Source organism: Halichoeres trimaculatus, unplaced genomic scaffold (assembly GCF_033239565.1).
Source record: "Halichoeres trimaculatus isolate MK-OKI-2021-1 unplaced genomic scaffold, fHalTri1.1 fHalTri1_scaffold_16, whole genome shotgun sequence".
NCBI lineage: Eukaryota > Metazoa > Chordata > Actinopteri > Labriformes > Labridae > Halichoeres > Halichoeres trimaculatus.
Window position 1 is genome coordinate 18,109,114 of NW_027437194.1, and position 20,521 is coordinate 18,129,634.

Consider the following 20,521-nt stretch of genomic DNA (forward strand, 5'->3'; position numbering starts at 1 on the left):
ACAGCCTTTGGGGGGGCAGGAGACAATTAAAACATTGTAATTAAAAAAGAAGGTCACTAAAAATCATAATAATAAGCACAGCAATGATATTAATGCCCTGTGACTGCTTTTTAAGTGATGTTGAAATAGTCTTACTTTTACATATTTGCCTTTTCATAATCCACGAGTGAGAATGAGATTATCAACACCAGAAATGATGAAAAGTTGTCTTGAATAGAGAAAAGCTCTCCATTCATTTGCTTCCAAAACAAATGCACTTCTTGGTAGGGATGGGCATTTCAAGCAAAGGAGCTATTGGATATTTGCTTGTAACTATTCGAAGATTGATCGAAGATCCCCCCCACAGGCCGCCGCTGCCCACACTCATACCTGCCCCAACACTACACTTTGACAAATAGGGGGAGGCTCTGCGCATCGATTATCAAACTTACTTCTAGGGTAACAAAGCCTGCCATTGACTGTTGATCTGTGCACGGTGCTGCACTTTCAGCTGCATGCCTTGCTCTCACATGGCTGTGCAGTTGTTCATGACTTGTTGACTATAAGCTAGACTAACCTAGCAGAGTTTGCGCTGCGCCTCATTTTGGTTCATTTTTTGAGGGAGTTCCTGCACCCTCAATCAATATTTGAACATCTCCTCATTCCTGTTTTGGCTGTAAATCAATAGCTGTGTCCCAATTCAGGGGCTGCAGCCTACGGAGGCTGGATTTAAAGACCGGTTATGTCACAGTGGTGCGTCGGAGGCTGTCCCAGTACGGAGGCTCCTCCAAATGCGGCCGACGAATCCGTCTTCCGTTTCGGGGGCCGCGAAGGACGGGTTCGGTGAATCCTTCATAGCCCTACATATCCCAAGATTCATTGCGCATGAACACCAAACATAATGGACACGGCCAAACTCCAAAAGGAGTCCTGTTTTATCCACTTATGAAGGATATCTGGCAACAACTATGTGATTGTGTTTCTAAAACATCAAAGAATATTTTATTTTTCCGTGTGAAAATGTGCTGTTTGGGCTCGTTTCAAGTAATATACTTAATGTAAAAACAGTTCTTTATAAATAATCTCATTGTTGTATAAAAGTATGTTCATAAATGTTTTTTATTTATTTATTTATTTATTTTTACTTTTTTTACAGGGAATCAAAAAAACACATTAAATCATTTCAGCAGCTTGTATTTTATACTTTTTTATTTATCATCCCCCCAGCACTTGATCAAATGTTGAAAATGTACGTTGTTGCCTTCCTCTCATGTAAATGGTGGTTCTGTACTCTATCAATAGGGATAATAATAATAATAATAATAATAATAATAATAATAATAATAATAATAATAATAATAATAACGCAAAGTAATAAAAAGATAGTAAAAATCATCCTGTCTTTAATGTGAGGTTTTGGTTTACGTGTGTTTAAAAGTAATGTAAGCCTGACAGGTAAGGGCGGCGCTGTATGATGTTGAGGGTGACAAACAGGAAATGCTTTGTGGACCAGACCGTCTCAATTCAGTTTGGCCTTTGCGGTCTACACAGGCCACAAAGGCCGGGTCCTCCGAAGGCTGCAGCCTACGGAGGCTGCAGCCCCTGAATTGGGACACAGCTAATATGTCAGTTTATTGCCGTGGACAAGTTAAATACAATCTGGTTTGGACATGGTTTGTTTTATTTTGAAAGTTATTGGGCATTTTAGATGGATTCAGTGCACAACTTCCTGTCCCACTCAACCTGCTTTTTGTGAAATTGACTCATAACAGCTCGAGCATCCTGCATAAAACTGAGATCTGCCGTTGACAGAACAAAGCAATCTTTACATGAACTATTCAATTTTTTTTATGTTAACGACGATTCAAATATTTAAAAATCATTGCCCATCCCTACTTCTTGGCAAGAGTCATGTCTTTGAGACTTTGCAGTCTTTATCTCAGAATAACACTACCAATTCTGGCCACAGCTGTCACTGCAAACAGCGCCAAACAGATATTCCTCAGAGCTTTTAAAGAGACAGTGGAAAGGGGTATAAAAGTTTTTAAATTTCTTTTATTTCAATGTTCCTTCAAAATTCTAACAAATAAATAAAAGACAATGTTTTTAAAAGAGGTTTTCTCCAACTCTGCTGCATGAGCGCACATGCTGAGAGAATCAGTCCACTGTGATGTCAACACAGTGCTGTATATAGCGCATATGTATGTGTGTGTATCGACTCGCCCTATAGCTACTCAAGGTCGCTCAAGCATACTCGAGGACTCTTGATGTATGTCTGCGGCCAACCGTCGCATCCAATCATGTGATCCCCGTCAGACGAATGTGCACACACAAACACACTAACGCATACATACACATACATATATACATTGAGAGTGAAGTCAGCTGACCAGAGGGTTAAACTGCAGACTGAATGGCAATAGTTGCATGCATAATAAAAATTTCAGAGAAGCTGTAGAAGCAATGAAAGGCTGCTGGAAAAGGAGTCAAGGTTTAATTTGATGGTTGATTAAGATTACGTTTAATGCTTTGACATATCATTTGTAAAATTTACTCCTGCCACTTTCATAATTATTTTGCTTACCTTATAATTTATTATTATTTATTTATTACTACACAGGACTCATTTTTAAATTAAAACAAGCTGCTCTCACTTAATAATCTGTCTGTAAAAACAGGCTTCTTTCTTCATTAAAGCTGTTTTGGAATCTGTACCACATATTAATTTATGGCCCGAATGTGCAGTGTGGCAGCTGTGTGTTTGGGTTCTTGAGTCTTGTCATAAATGTATCACTCATCTGTCACTGCTGCTCACATTTCTCTCCCTCTCTCTGTGTTTCTCCCGCAGTTTATTTGCTTTGCTTTCCAAAAAGCACAACAAGGTTTTGGAGCAGGCAACACAGTCTCTGAGAGGCCGACAAGGAGACAACACAGCTCTGCCCGACTACGTGAGTAACAAGCTCCCTCTGTCTCTCTGTCCCTTTTTCTATTTCTGTCTCTGCTCAGTTATTTTAATCATAAAAAGTTGGAGCATTTTCCAAATCACAGCTTCTCGGGCAAAGCACAGATGTTCACAAATGAGGCATTTGTACCAGTTTTGTATACAAATTCACATTAGGATTTTCATTAGTGTTTGGCTTTGAGAATCTTCCTTTTTGTGATTTCTGGAAAAAAAACCAGTCATAAACATGGTTGTGGCGTCATTGCAGACGTATGACATCATACCTCACCTGTCCTTTATTTGGAAAATGTTCACCATTAGGGGGCGATATGGGGAAAATATGTCAAGATGTTTTTATGGCAGAATCAGGATCTGGATTTGATTAGGATTGTTTTTCATATTCTGGTGGTTTTGACCTCAAACAACATTTTTAACTTCAAACATTTTTCTTTCCTGCATTCGGACAATTTTTAGGCACAATTTCTGCGTTTTCTGCTCCTTTTCATAGCTTTAATCTACTTTTGCGTCCTTTAATGTGCTGTAAATGTACACAATTTAGAACATAATTCATTTCAGTGTCATAATTAATACACTTCAATTTGAAAGCAGGGGCTGTATACAAATTGACCACCTAGACCAATACTCAAATACTATAGTCCTCAACATGGGCAGCCATAGCTGGAATTGTGGCTCACTGTTGCAGGTCATTCCTGCTGTCTCCCAAAGTTTTCAGCTCTGTCTACCCTTCTTTTTACAAGTCTTGGCATATTTTTTTTTAATATATAATACCTAAGATATAATTCATATATAAATAAATAAATAGAAAAAAAAAAAGAATTAAAGAATTCGATGCACAGTCTCCCGAAAAGCGTCACATTTATAGTCCTGTTTCTGCAGGCCCTCTGAAAAGTACCAGCCTGTCCACTCCACTCCTTTTGTCTTCTCCTCATTACTTTTCCAGCCCACGTCCCACACATTTAATTTGTTCTGAAATGGAGTCTCCACTTGTGGAATAATATTTGATGAAAGTATCGAGCGTTTCGGAAAATTGAACGCTTGAATCTCATTCTCAGCAGCACCAAAGTAATATTGAAACTCCTCTGAATCATTGGTGTTAATCTGAAATTGAAATCTTAACTGCAGCACAGCAGTAAGTAACCAGCTGAGCCTAATTCAATAAACTCATTGTGATGTTTTCCAGTCAAGTGTGTATCCATCTTAACAGTTACCACACCTGACCAACAGCCGGAGTCTGACTGTTAATGAGGAATTATTGTATTTATGCACCTTTGCCTTTAGCTCTGTCGGTATACATCTCAGTCTGGCTGTCTCATCAGATTTGTGTGAGTGTGTGGGTGCTTGGGGGTCGGAGATGTATTCGGGGGTCTCCATAGATGCCCTAAGGTGTTGTGGAAACGTGAGTGTACTCCAGTGCTCCTTCAACCGTGTCGTGACTGTCTGATGAGGCCTCTCACACACACACAAACAGAGACACACACTCTCATAAACATAGGAAATTATCCATCTACATTTTGATGCTTCCTTCCTCCGGGGCTTGTTTTAATGTGCTGTTTTATTTACAAACATGAATAAGCACCCACAATATATATGTCTGAAAATGGAGGAGAATAAACATTAATAGAGATTACTTCAAGTTCATCTTCTGTGTTGCAGATTTCAGTCCTGCCAGTGGTTATGTATGGAGGATGCACTCAGTGGTTATGACAGCATTAATTTACACGCACGAACTATAAAACTCACAGTGTTACGTCTACTGCACAATAATACCCCGGCTTTTGAGTTTCAGTCTGTCACTCAAGGGCACAAAGAAGATTTCCGCTGAGATTATTTCATGGGAATTTTACAACCAGAAATAGTTCCTGGAAAACAGTCTGACATCCAGTCTGGGTCATAAACCCTAAAGTCAGAGCTGGTCAGCTTTTTGTGATACTGCTGTTATCTCCGAGCTTAGACTATACTAACTCAATGTGACATTGGTTCCCATGTCTAAAAGTGTTGTGCTAGAGGTCAGCTTGTGGCTCTGATAACATCTCTTGATTAAAAGGAACATGTTGTATTCTTTACGTTCTGAACGTATTATGCACACGCACAGCCACCTAAAGACACAAATTCAGCTCAGTATTCATCTTTGAGAGCAGCTTCCAAGCTTCATGTTTTTGTGTGTTGTTTTTTGCAGATAAAACATCATCTTCCTCTGGCTGTTTGTCATTTCTTTTCAATGATAATAAACATCAAGTTGCTGCTGATGTCATTCTAACGTAATACTGAGGGAAACATCTGAAAATGCAAGTTGTGTTATTCAAATGTCTTTATAAAGTCATGCTGCTGAAGCAGATGATTGGAAACATACATGAAAGGAAAAAGGAGACCCTTGGAAGCAGGGTGGGACATGCTGCGGTGTGTATGCAGGAATGAAAGCCCAGTGGCTGGGTGCAGTCAGTGTTGGAGGGGGATAGCAAAACTGAGTATAAGTTGAGTTATTTTAAATTAAGTTGAAGAACAATACACAAATAACTACATCATTGAGCTAACAGATGACATGATGAAACTGCTACAACATGCTACATTACCAAAGCTTGTAAGGTGCCTGGAAACAGTAAATGAGTTATGGTTTGACCTTACATCACCTGTTGTTGTGTGGACTACAGATTTTGGAGCTTAATTTTTTGGATTTGGCAGTCTAAGTGTTCTTGGCTCTGAACGGATGCTTTAGACGCTCTCTGGGTAGTTTCAGGATTATGCAGCTGGGTAGCGTTGGTGGGCAGCTAGGTAGTAAATACAGAAGAGGTGGTTTTCTGTGATATGTACAAGGGCATTTCTGAAATGATGGAAAGTCATGTTCACTTACAACTTATCCCATGTTGTAAAGCCTGTTTATTTCCCTTTTAAATTGTGCCACATTTATAAGAAATACATACGTGTGGGATGAGCTGCAGAGCATTTCTTGGTTGTACCCATGAAAAATTAGCCAAATCTTCTTTGACAATGCCAAACTCATTTTGCTTATTCTGCCTTTGACTCTTGTTTGGTGTTGTTTTGTGAAGTGGGTGATTAAAGTCTGAAGAAACAAGACATTTGTGAAATTCAAAAAGAAGAAAATTGTGCACATGCAGCCCACCTAAATAATGTCTTAACTTTTCATGTGTGAAAAAGTGTTTATAGTCATTATTTTATCTTTAAACTTCTTTTAGGTTGGGTGTTAAATTAGATAAGGTTCTTTATTTGTACCATTTTGTGTTTTGCAAAAGGTTGATGATGGCATCAATTTTGGCATTTAGTCCCAAAACAGCAGACACAAAACCTTACAAAACAGTCAGAATTGACCGACAAATAAAACACTAAAACATGAAAAAGTACTCTGGTTCCACCAACTATAATTTGAATGAGAAAGGGATTACCATTTAACCATGTAAAGCCCGACCCATCAAAAAAAAAACTTTTTGGGGGGGAACTGAGATATTTATAAACCATTTAAACAAAATCCACAAAATATTGCTACATCATTTTGTTTAGTCTTGAGTAAATATGCATTTATTCAATTTGTTCAAAGAATACTTATCTTAAAAATGAGTAAGAAATTTAGTTGTTGTTCTTACCACAACTTCTTAAAAACTAGCAATGATTTTTCAAGAGAAGCCACTTTAAAAAGGACCAAAGTATAACTTCAGCTCCCTGTAGTAGTTTGATAAACCTCAAAGAGGTAGAATACAGTTTTATTTTTTTAACAGGTTTTTAAGGAAACTATTTGTCATTTTGATGACGTAGAGGTCTTTAAAACTCATGTATCTAATACAGTACATTTGGTAATAGGGCTAAGCAATATCTACAAAAGTGAATAATGGCTACAAAATATAAATAAAAAACAACAAAATAAAACCAAGATAAAAGCCATGATACTCTGATAAATGATGCTAATAAATAAGTTTGCCCAACTCACATACTAAATTATTACATATCTTTTTGCAGTCACAGGGATTGCCTTCTGCTGGTAACCAGAATTAGTACTGGTTAAAAGCTTTTATACATTAGATTCCCCAACCTAAGGGATATCCATCACCATTTTCCAGGGCCAAACATGTTCACATAACTTAAATACAGTCAGTTAACAGTCACATCTCTACAATAACGTTGCGCACTAGTGGATGGAGTGTTGGCATTCATCAAAAATATTTATTATTAGCCAATAATTACATTCAAAATGTAGTTTGAAGCCATCAACGTATCACAAAGTAACATAATACAGTCAGTAAACAGAATCAGAATCATCTTAATTCGCCAAGTATTTTCAAGAATATAAGTAAGTTGACTCCGATTTAAACTGCACTCTCTCAGTACAATTGTTGTGAGTAGAAAGACCCTAAGAGAAACACTAAATATTATAAAAAGTAGAAAAAATAGAGCTTAAGTAGTAGAGAAAAATAATAATAATTACAATATTAAATAAAGAACTTTGTACAGAGTAGAATAAAAATATAAATAGAGTTAAAGTAAAAAAAAAAATAGTGCACTGAATAGATATCAGACAAATGTGCAATTTGCAATAGAGAAATGGAAGATGAATGTGATGAATATACATACTTAACATAACAAACTGGGGTATGTTTGTAGAGATACCTTCAAAGACTGGTGTTATCGCTCATAAATAAAACCCAACTCTAACTTTCTCTTTGTAAAATGTTTGCAACCACCTTTTTTCTCACACATATTTTTTTTAGCAACTGTAACCCAGTTCTTAAATAGATATTTATTTTTCTGCAGTAGATATGTGCTGAGACCTTAAAGCCACTGTTAAAATGTTTGAGAAGTTGTGACAAATCTTGTGACTAAAGCAGACGATAACTCAAGTCATAAACACACCCGCTGGATCAGGGTTAGGGTTAGCCCAGGAGCTGGTAACGCAGGAACAACTGCTGCCAGTTTTTCCATTGTATGATTGTGATCCTCTTCTTTTAGCCTATGATTGAAGGTTATATTTGCCCATTAGTACACCTCGCTGCTCAACAAGAGACATTCATGATTGAACATGTCGATTACAGTGTACCGCTGAGAATTTTGTGGACATGAGTCAGACACATAGCACCGGCGTCCAGTGAGTAAAATGTTCCTTTTGTTGTCCAGGGCGGGCGGACAAGGTGTATAGCGTATTGTTACTGTCACTAACAATACAGTTACAGATTCTTACAGTTGAGAACTGAGGACTGCTAATAATCAAACTGTCTTTATATAAAGACTCAGCTGAAAGAAAATATGCGTAACATGAAGGCTTGAATTTGTTTCCAGTTTTCGAGATAGCTCTTAAACTCTAATCATTCCTCTCTAGCTGTTCATCCTCCTGCATTGGACGTGAAATTGAAAACAGCCTGCTCTGCTTTCATCCACAAACCCTCATCTTAACTTTGGGAGGAATGAGGTTTAGGGATCTATAGGGAGAAGAGAAGAAGAATAAAACACGAAGAAGAACAATAGAAAAGGAGCAAAAAGCAGGAGAAGAGGAGAAAAAGAGGGCTTTGGAGAGGGAGTGGGTGTGTGATGGGCATCTGGAACCAATGTAATTTGGCTTTGGAGTCTGGCTCTGGAGAGAGCTAATGTTTGTTTTATGTGGGATTGTCCTGGACATGTAATTGCGCTCTTTACAAGGGAGAAACCGAGAGGAGGATATGAAAAAAAACGTCTTCAAATGCTTTAAGCTGTGTTGTAAAGCTGGCTGCTTTCTGCTAATGTGTAAATGTCTCCTTCTTTTTCCCCTCCCTTTGTCCCTCTTTATGTCTGCCTGCGTCTTTTTCTCATGTATACACACACACACAGACACACACAGACACAGCGCACACCCCCATCCTTGTATGTGTTTGTGCTGCTGTGTCTGGTTAGTGTCAGGGAAGAAAGAGTGAAGGGTCGGGCCCCTCGAGCCCCCGGGGGACACACCAGAGGCTCCCAGTCCAGGCAGGGCAGCTCTCAGAGGGCTGCTCTCTGCAGCCTCTGCACCTTTGATTGCAGATGTTTTTTCTTACCCTTTGAGACACATGCAGTGACATTCAACACACACAAACACATAAAGAAGAAAGTATGTGCCTCGTTGTGTTGCTTTGTGTTGCGTTTGTGCATTGTGTGTCACTGTTTATGCTCCCAGCTAGTGGTAGTGGTAATGTTACTTCTGTGCCTCTTAGTCTGTTTACTGTTGCACATTTCTGGGAAGAGACTGCCAACACACACACACACACACACACACACACACACACACACACACACACACACACACACACACACACACACACACACACACACACACACACACACACAGCCAGAAGCATGTTGGACCACCCTGTCTATGTGTTTATGTGCACTGGTTGAGTCACAATCTGTGATCTCTTTTTAATAGCCAGAGTAGACGCATGCATTAGCTCTGTAACACCATTCCTCTTGTTTAGGGAAACAGCGGAGCCTGAGGATGTATCAACAGATAATAAACATTATGCCTTCTGTTTATCATCGGGCCTTCCAGGAATTTACCACTTTCTTATGAGGCCTTCAAGTTGTTTTGTAAAATTCATAATTTTCCATCGATGCCACAATAAGTCACAGATGACAAGAGAGTGTCTCAAAAATGGAGTTCTGTACAGTCTCTAAGGTAAATGTGGGAAAGCAGGGCATCATTTATTTATTTATATTTTATATTGAGAACTTAAACATCCTCTTTTGACAGGTTAATGCTGCCTTTACTGTCCCCTGTATGTATGCAGAGCTAGACTTATTCATCTGTAGGTTGAGACATAATCATGTGAAAAGCGTATTTCTTTGTGATTGTTAAAAAAATGTATGGTAATAAAATTATAATGTATTATAACGTATCATACAACCCCAATACCAAAAAAGTTGGACGTGATTTAAGAGAGTAAACATGTAACATTTCAGCGTTAAAACACGTGAATACAGCTAGCATACACAACACAAAGACTCTTCATTCTAGTAATTTATAAATGCCTGACGCCTGACTAGCTGCAAGCTGCTGAATAAGCCCCTGTTTACATTTTCCACATCAAATAGCTTCAATAAGCCATACCTCTGTGTGTTAAAATACAGCCTGACTTACACATCTCCAGGACAAAATCTGTACAGAAATAACAGACACCTTAACATCCAGAGGGAGGCGCCACATTCAACACGGTCCTAAACTTTGCAAAGAAGCTTCTTCATCAGAGAAATATCAAAACTTTCTGTGGCCTAAGCTGATGCCTTAAAAAAAAAACATATCAGATTTTGATGGTTTTCAAATCATGTAGAGCTTAAGTATAATTGAGAATAGTGAAAATAAAACAAATCAGTGGTTAAAATTTAACGTTAAACTTGATGCCAGTGTCATGCTGGGGTCTTGTTTCAATCTTGCGGGATTCTATTTCACATAACCAAACTAATCAAGCTCAAACTAATGACCATTGTCAATGGGGTTTGGTCCAATCAGAATCAAGTATTTAACACAGCCATTATTGAATAAGAATTATTGACTCATTGAAGGTTATGTGTGAAAAAGTAAAGCTAGTGCTGTAATAAATGTATATTTATTCTTACTCCTAATCTGGTTTTAGTACTCACTGGCCTCTTTTTGATCTTTCTGCCCTTTTTGCCCCTACACCAACATGTCCATTTCTTTTAATTCCACGGTGCTTATTGAGTCCGACACGTCAGGTGAAAGCACAGACACCAGTATAGTCCTTATTCATGCTGTACCTCAGAGAAGAAATTGATTAACTGAAGTGTGAATGTCACATTTCCTGACACATCTCATATAGAGAGAAACGAGGGAGAAAAAGGTTGCCTCTATATTTAAGTTTTCTCATTTCTAATTCCAATAAGCAGCATGGACCTGATGAACCAACCTAGACCATTGACAGTGTAAGTCATAATGAAGTTTCTGTGACTTCCTCGACTTGTCCTTCAAAAGGCACCATAAAGCCCAAAGACTGCGGCCATCGTATTGAAAAAAACTGACTCAAACCAGCTTGCGTAACTTTGAGCTCTATGTTTAACATCTTTCCATCCAGCATGAATGAAATAAATGAAAACCAATATTTGGATCAAGTTGTAAACTTGTTTTTACAAAGCTGAAGAGAGACAGGAAATGTGGGGGGTAGACAGTGGAGGAGGTGTGAACAGTGAGGACTACCCTGAAATTGAACTTCTGAACGAGTAAGTGATCGTGGCATTTCCTGGGTTTTTGCCGTCAGCCCCAAATGGACACTTGAGGTACTGCAGTTTTTGCACTTAGTTGTCATTTATCAAGCTTGACCTTTACCATAGCCTGTATACCATCAAGATCATGTTTTTTTGACTGGGTCGTATGTTTTCTAGTGTTTCTGCAGCCAGCTTCAAGTGGGAACTTAATGAACTGCAGTTTTTAGCACTTCTGTATAGATTGCGTAACTTGAAACACAGCGTGCTTTTTCCTTTTCTCTGATTTGCATCAGCTGAATTTGTCCGTTCTGATAGCCAGTTTATATTCTCATGTTAACTCCATACTTCTACTGTTGAACTCCTGACTGCCAAAATAAAAGATTAGACGACTGCAGCAGTGATAGCTTTTGATAGTTTGAAAATACTTCCTTGTACGTTCTGCGTTTGGTGTCTTAAAGAAAAATCCATGGATCAAACTTGTCACTCTTGTATCTGAAGAGAAATTGAAACGGCCTCTTGTGTTGTTCAAACAAAAAATTTGATTTTTTGTGCAGGGAGGACTTTCTTTAAGCCTTTTAATGAAATAAACTCAAGGTTTGAATATTGACGCATTCAGTGTTCTCTCTAAAAGTGAACACTGAGTAGAAAGAGCTTTAGAGACTGTTCTCAGGCTGATGTACTCTTCATGTAGCTCATTATGTCATGTCTGTCCCTCTGTGTGCCACTCATTAATGTCGTATCCTGCTGAGAGCTGACTTACTCTCCTTATTAGTCTCTTATCCTTCATACTCTTCCTCACCTGTGCAGTGAAACCGGTGCTCGGTGTGGTCTGTTTTCACTTGTTAGCCTGTTTTCTGTCAGCCCCTCATCTTCTCTCCTCTGTCTGTCTCCGTCCCTGTTTCCATCTCTGTCTGTGATCATTCTCGGGCAGCAGGAGAGCCACCCCTGCAGGCGGCAGGTGTTCTGGGGTCTTAATGATTGTCTGCTTCCAAATGGTAATAAGGGCAGCCCCACTGAGCCCTGGTCTTTTCCTGATTGAGGCGCGTTGCACAACAGAGCATAGCCAACAGCAGATCAATTAACACTGCCCACCTTTCCGAGCAGAGCCCTGAGCAGCCGTTGGCATGGCCTTTATTTATTATTTTCATCCATCACTGACGTCACCCTCGGCATCACCACTTCTCGGCCATCAAGCCCCCCTGCCAAGTCTCTGAGCAGTAGTGTGCTTGTTTACACTCATAATAAAGTGTCTGTCTGGGAAAATGCCGGACTTCCCCTCCACACAGACAGTGATGCAGCAACACAGTCTTTCCTAAACACATCCGAGACGCAGACTACATTGTTGGTTTTGTACTTCAGTGTCTTATTCTTTGTTCTGCATCTATGTGTGTGTGCGCAACAAAGGATGTTTTGTGGTGCTATGGGGTAATAAGAGGCTGACCTGGGCACAATGCTCTACAAAATGGTGTGATTATGACATGGCTGTGGGACCATAATACAGGCCAGACAATGACCTATTTAAAAAACTCCCAAAAGAGCAGGCAGGCTGCTGCTGCTCAGCCGCTCTGACCCTCTCCGTCTGTCCACGTGGCTCTAATCCTCCCCTACCATCTATATCTCTTACTGAGACTTTGATTCTTTTTTATATAACTGCCTTAAAAAAACAGAGGAAAGAAAAGGCGAGACCAAAAAACTGCTTTTCATGAAATCATACATTTCAAATATTAGTCAAGAAGTCTCTTTGAAAACTTACTCATCTTCAGTCACACTTAAACAAATATCTGATTGCGTTTGTTTTGATATTTGATACATCTTTGTATATGTTTTAAACATTTTTTATTCAGACAAATGATAAAAACAGGTTTAAATCCACCTTTGGAGATATTTTCAGAAATGCAGAATTCTTTAGGGGAAATTACAGAAGCTCAGGACGCTGGATATTGCTTCAGATAGACACTTCCTGTAACAAACTTAAGATAAATACAACTGACCCTTTCACTAGAGTCTCATATAATAAAACTTGAACAAATTTTATACTCAATTACTAATTAAATGCTGCTAAATGATTTATCAGAAATGAGTCTCACTCATAGACTGTATTAAAAATGGAAGTTACCTTGCTCAGCTTGAAGTGGGGTCGCCTCAAAAACTGCTCCCCCTGGTGACTGGCTGCAGTATAGGTAAAAAAAAAATCCTGCTCCTCAGTCATTCCAGATGGGCTGTGATCAAACTTTAAAAAATGTACGCACCTCGTAGAAATGTTTCTCACGTCCGATTGTTTTGGTGATTTGAAGATATCATTTGGCTGCCTCGTATTCAGGTCCTCTTTTCCTGAAAACTTTCGTTTTCATTAGTTATAAGAGGTTAAAAATGAGGTTTTACATCACGTTTAACGATGATTGACAGCTGCCATTCTTGTGTATTTTTTGGGGGGATTGTGAAATATGTCGGGCGGTAGAGTCAAGAAGTGATTAGACTCTTGAAAGAAAAAGAAAATATTATTATTTTTGTCACTCAGCTTCACTCGGATTCTCCCAGAATCCCTCACAGTCTCTGCTGAGCAGACTCAAAATCGTACAATGGTAAATGACGGAGCCACGCTGATTACTCTATATACAGTCTATGGTCTCACTATGTCTTATGTGATTGGTTGACTAACCCCTGAAAACACACATATATCAGCAGTACACAAAACTTCCATAGCACTATTTTTTCTTCTGCCGTACTATATTCTGACATAATTTAGATTACAGGAAGTGTTGCTAAGGCTTGCAGTGTGCTCTTAATGAATCTGCATCATGTAGACAATACTACTCAACACTCTACTCAACACACATCCTGTTAGTGCTCTGTGTGGTAGTAGCGTTAACCAGCAAAAGGAAGTGGCGCCGCAGGTAGCAGACACTGATCGTGTCTGTCTACACAATTATGCTGATGTTTCTGTGACACAGCACAGGTGTTTGTTTACATTTTACAGCCATTTTTGGTCCCTGCAGTTCTCTACATTTCTGTATTTTAGAGCAGTACATCTTACTTTCAGCAACTGTTGCAATTTTTTCTTCTTTTTGCTATTTGTTGCAGTCACCATTCTTCTTTTCCTATTATGTAATGTTTGCAAACAACTTTAGGAGATGCAACAGTCACCATCTGGCGGGAATACCACATTGCAAACAGGCAACACTTGAAATATTGAAAAAATTTTCATTTTTTTTACAATGTAGTGTTTGTAAGAATGTTTTGATCTTTAATGAAATAATCAATCTTTGATGCTTTGAAAATCATGACCAGATCCTCATTATGTGTTGATACCTTTAACATCCCATTACTTGTTGCTTTTCTGGTGTTCTATCAAAAATCGCTACCTATAAGAATGTGCTACCAAGCAGCTCCATGCTCATCAGCTCTAGGACAGTATCTAACCCATTTAGACTGGTGTATATACCTTTAAGGCCAGATGCAACATGTTGGTCATTTACATGTCAGGTCAGACATTGTCATCTACCTTAGGTGTCAAAACTGGTTGTAAAAAGAAATAAATGTTAACACCAACTTTCCACTCCTTCCCCATGAACTGCAGCGAATAACAGCACATTTTATTGGTCATATCCTGAAAAAAATGACCTTGCATTGAAGCTGTATCCAAGCTATAGTGGCGATGCACTTTTTATTCTAGTTGTATTACTAGTTTTCAGGCACCCTACAATCTCTCTTTTTGTGCGCACAGGAAACTTGCAACTTCAAGCAAACTGTGTTGGACTTAACTGCAGTTATTGTAAAGGAGGGAAGAGAGGAGACGCTAAAAGAGATTAAATGTACGGTCAATGTACAGCAGTTCTGTAAATACGAACTACCTAGGCTCTTTTTTTAAGATGTAGTCACATTTTTTGTTGCATGTCAGGTAACGTATGTAGGCCTCTGCATGGGCACAGGACCAACAACTTAGGCTGTACCATGAATTTGCTGCAGAAGTATACACCAAGCTTTTTACTGATGAATTTTCACTTGGAGCATTATTATTCATGTGATACTGAGGGTTCATTTCGGGTACTTTATTTATACTTTTGGTTAAACTTGTTTTGCAATGAGACAATGCAGGAAATATAGAAATAAAAGCAAATTTAAAAAAAAACTGAGTAAAAATAAACTAAAGGTATTCTGTTTACTAAGAAAAACAATGATTGAACAAATAAATGTTGCTACTTAAAAACAGGGGGTCATCTGCAAACTGTAGTTTTACAAAGTCTTATTTTCAGAGCAATTGCTGCTGGAACAAAGCTGTTTTTATATTGTTTGGTTTAACACCTGGGTTATAAAATCCTCTGTCCAGAGTGAAGAAACCAAAATTTGCAGTGCAAGGCTGTCATTTTAAGTAGACCTAGTGATCTGCTGTATAGGGACGCCATGTTCAGCTGAGCTTCAGCTTACCTGCCCATTTCACAACCTGTTGCAATGAGTTGCTATTCTTAACCGAGTGGCTTCCAAACCACCACACCAAAGGAAAGGATCAAATCGATTCAATAAAAGCTTGTTGAGAAAAGAGTTGTGCTGGTTTTATCCACATGAAAGTGATGGAGTTTTCTCAGACAGTGGAGTCGTTGGTGCCCCTTTTTGTGTGCAGCTATGCAGTTTTCTTCAAACTTCAGCTTAGATGCACATCACATGAAACCTTCAAGATTTATTTTAGAGCACTGGAACATGCTCACTTTATTCTTAAAACCATGTGAACAAGTGTTTACTGACAGCCTCTGCTGTTGATTTGAGCTACAGTTAAAGTCAGGGTGAGATTTCAGCTATTTTCGGTACTTTTGTGCATGTGTGAATAGAGCTCATGTCTGAAGTTGTTTTCTTTGTGTTTGCCTCTCTTTGTATCTCTCTCTGTTTATCTCCATGCCCTTGTCTCTGACAGAACTCTTTCTTAACTCGTCTGGTTGGTTTGTCTGCCCTGCAACAGCCTGCACTGAGCAGCCGCTGAATCACTAAGCTATTGCTTTAATGATGCCAGCTCCTACTTTACAGGGATTTGCATGTCTGTGTCTCTAAACACCCTGTCCCCACACACACTCAAACACACACAACACACACAAACACTTGTATAAAAACATGCATTGCTATGATAGGACCTCTAGATGCACACACACACACACACACACACACACACACACACACACACACACACACACACACACACACACACACACACACACACACACACACACACACACACACACACACACACACACACAGACAAGTGCTGGCACCGTCCTTCCAAGTCACTGATTTCATCTGCAGACTATAATTTTCCTTGTCAGACAGAAAGTAAAGGTCAAACACACCTACAGATATAACACATTTGTGCCCAGCATGTTAAAGTATTAGCAGCAGAATCAGACACACACACACACACACACAAAAATACAAACATGTTTCTACAGAAGAGCTCATCATAGGACAATATAGGAGCTCATTTAAGTCTTTTATTTGTGAGAAAATCCCAAAATATCCACACAAGTAGGGACGTCCTCACAACAAAGGTTGTCAGTTGGTCATGGGTACACACACACACACACACACCCACACACACACACACACACACACACACACACACACAGTGACACACATCAAGGCTTCCTGTAACGGTTGTGTAAGTGGTGCGACTGGTAAAATAGGGCAGGATCATTGAGACTAATGATACAGCTCATGTCTAAGGCCTGTGTTTTCCTGGGTGGAGAGAAAACATTAAATATCCGTGTGAGCTGTTGTGACTAAATGACAATGCAGGAGGTTGGAAGAGGAGAGAAAAACGGAGGAAGAGGAGGGAAAGAAATGTAGGGTAGAGAGAAAGGCAGAGGACTAAATAGTTTCCTGCTGGCTTGCGAACATGTCAGGTGTTTTTTGGCTGTCTGGCAGATATATTTTTGGGCAAAACAAGTGCGAGAGAACAGAGTGGGAAGCTGAGGAGGAGGAGCCAATATATTTAAATCCTGTCTGGGTTTCAAGTAGACCATGGACCTCTTAATCTCATCCACTTGACAAACATACACACAGAGCCAGGCAGACGTCTAGCTAGCCTATTTTCATGTGACCTGAATTCCCCAGTGTGGCATTTTTTTCCCTGCCAGGCTAATCTCATTAAGCTGGGCGCAGAGCTACAGAGCAAACACACACATAAGGCATCCCTCACTCCTACTCTTTACCTTCCTCTTCCTTCCTTTGTCTCCTCTTCATCACATTCACTCTCCCCACCGACCACGCTCTCCACCAACTTTTCTCTTCCTCTCCTTCTGTGCTTCCATTTTTGTCCCTCTGCCTTCTCGTCCTCCTACTCGCTTGTCTCCCACATCTGTCCCTGTATTCAGTCTAATTATGGCCTGCCACGGAAGAACAGAGAAGCGCAACGAGCTAGGCGGTCTAGTCGAGCTTCCAGATGCACAGTCAATCCTCATTATAGCTGATTCTCCTGTCCACACCTTAACACACCTCCATCCGTCACTCTGTACTTCCTCATTGACAGTCAAGTCAAAATGTAGAAGTTCTTTACAGTCATCCTAATCCTCACAGATTGTGATTTCGCATTTATTCTGCTACAGGGGAAAAAAAAGCCACACAGCAAGCAGAGTTATTTATAAGATAAGGATGTGTCTCAGAAGATGGAATACAAAATGCAGCCACACGCACTTCTGTTACAGATGGTTTGCCCAGATTGGAGGCAAATTCTCAGCTCCCAATCAGCTTGCTGCTGCAGCCTCGCTGAGCCGCCGCTTTTGAATCTGGTCTTAGCCGGCATTAGCAAATTCTTGGCCAAAACAGGTCATCATCAGAACAATGATGTTCGTCATGAAAATTAATCCTCGAGGATAAGTCTTGCAACAGAGAACAAGAGGCCGAAATGTTTTTTCTTCCAAAGTTTCTGAGGGTTTTAATGAGTCTCATGGTGCGGAGGATTGTTGATCAAAAAGCCTTATTTTATTTAGATCTAAATGTACCTCCCTTTTAAGTGTAAAGCTAGAATAGCATTCTTCAAGGGGAATTAACTTTTCTGAAAGAGGCAAAATTTACACCCAGAGATTTATGAGTGATGTCAAAAGCAAGATGTCCTGACTGGCTGGACTGGTTAACTAATCTTTTTGGAGTTCTTTCACAATCCTTTTACTGTGATGGAGTCACAAGCTATGCTGTGTCGTTTGTTTTCTCGTCGCTGAGTTATCCATTTAATTCTCAAGACTTTGACTGGTATTAGTCCTTTTCTGTACAATGATTTGTCATAGCTTGACTGTTCAGTTTGTGCCTAAGTCATTTCAGACTGAAAACTACGCATGTGTTTGGACTTGATAGACAGGCAGTCATGTGGACTAAGGGCACACTGGCAAACCGTACTGTGCTTCAGCACGCTTCAACCCTAAAGTCCATATTGTTTGGCCAGTGAGACTGCAAGTGTGCCATGCTTAAACACAATTCACTTCTCTGTAGGGATGGGTACCGAATTAAGAACTTTTATTGGTACCGACCAAATTCTGTCAAAAGTACCGGGTACCAATTCATGAAAAATCAAAGGTACCATGTTTAGGTACCAAAATATATGTATTATGTAATGACTGTGAGAGAGTGGAAGAGTAGTCAATTTCCATGCTGGACATGAACACAGCATTATAAGATTGTATATTGAAGGATAAATATGTTAAATTAAAAAATATTACATTTCATTATTAAACAAATTGATATTTTTTGCCACAAAAATACAAAAAGTACCAAAATTTGGTATCATTGAGTACCAATATCAATTGCCAGGTACGGGGCATTGGTGCTGTATCTTTTCAAATGTAAAAGGTACCCATCCCTACTTCTCTGCTTTGGTACACTTCGGGGAAATGTGCTTCAGCATGGATATGATCAAGGTATGATCCATGATGTATGATCTGCAACTGCTCCTCTCGAGAATCATTTTAAACAATAACGGGCGTGTTAGAGGGCTGTGTCAGACCAAAATGACTTAACATAAGCCAAAAAATCACTAAAGTTGAAGCAGCACTGTCTGCGTCTCATTGTGCTGACTCTGATGAGATTGCACTACGTGTAAACAATGATGACTTTTGCGAGCCATGCGTGTGCTCAAGTCTGGTTCATATTGCAGTAGAGTGACCACTGGCTGTACTCTCCAGCTGAGGAACAGCACTGCGGGGGGGCAATCGTGCTTTAGTACGGCACGGTTTGAATGGCCAATGTGACTGCCTTCTAAATCTTTCCATAAATTTGTCTTGCCATGTAAAAAACCCTCTCATCTCTAAGAGGCGCCAAAGAGAACAAGAGATGTCTTTGTCGTCTTGTCCTGAAATGTTAACTTGCTTATGTATTCCAAAAAGAGCCAACTAAAGCCTCTGAAGTCTTCTCATGTTAAAGATGAACTTAATTAACCATTGAACTTTCTCAGAAGACAACTTTTGACTTATCATGTATGCACGAGTTTAAAAAAGCTGAATTCCATTTCAGTGCTTCAGTTTTAAAGATGTGTGTTGCATGTTGGCCTGTTTACCTGCTGTCATGGTTTGATGGGTCATTTAAATAGAACAGAGCCATGGCCAATGATACCATAACACCTGTGTGCGTTTCCTGCTAAAAGCCAGTGAGTTGTTGTGTCTGGTGAGTCTTTATTTGTGTGTGTGTGTGTGTGTGTGTGTGTGTGTTTGTGTGTGTGTGTGTGTGTGTGTGTGTGTGTGTGTGTGTGTGTGTGTGTGTGTGTGTGTGTGTGTGTGTGTGTGTGTGTGTGTTAGTAGAAATGGATGAATGCATAATAAATGAGTCATAATAAGGGGTGCTGGGGGATCTCAGACGGTAAGATGTCCTACTTTCGTTAAAGATGAGTCAATATTGACGCTGCAGTGTTAACAGTGTTACTGCTTTGGCTGGCACATTTCACTTGGAAATAACTCCTGGACGGCTCAGTGGACAAATGATTTATCAACAATAACAATGTAATCTTGCACGATGAGCCTGTATGTTCCCAGCGTTGCCAAATTGTAGGTGCTGGGAGAAGTCAGTCAACATGATGTTCTACTTTCTCTGCAAATTCAAACTTAGATAAGTCACTGCAGTGTTGCGTGTTATGTGCTGCCGCTGAAATGCAAAACAGCAACATTGTTGTTTTGACTAGCCAGCACATGTTGCTTGGAAATAACTGTCAGACAGCTCAGTGATCCAGTACGCACTTTGTGACAAATACAATTCAAATAGCATCAGAGTAGTAGCAAATGCGCAACTGCATCACAGGCACCAAGACAGCTCTATGTTTGAATGCTTGAGTCATGACACATTAACACAGGACTTCAAGGTGGGGGAGCTCCAACAAAGTATGGAGTATAAAGATTGAACATACCTTTCAGATGCTGAAAGTATGAAATTTAAAAGGGAATATTCTCATCA

The 20,521-nt window shown here is 39.5% G+C and overlaps 1 protein-coding gene across 2 annotated transcripts in view; it reads left to right on the forward strand.

The window, feature by feature from the left end:
- dym (dymeclin) overlaps positions 1–20,521 on the forward strand; it is a 72,369-nt gene that overhangs the window by 31,240 nt on the left and 20,608 nt on the right. For both annotated transcript variants that reach the window (XM_074690910.1, XM_074690908.1), the window contains exon 14: positions 2,828–2,927. In XM_074690910.1, the coding sequence (XP_074547011.1) occupies positions 2,828–2,927 (100 nt within the window). The remainder of the gene's footprint in view (positions 1–2,827; positions 2,928–20,521) is intronic.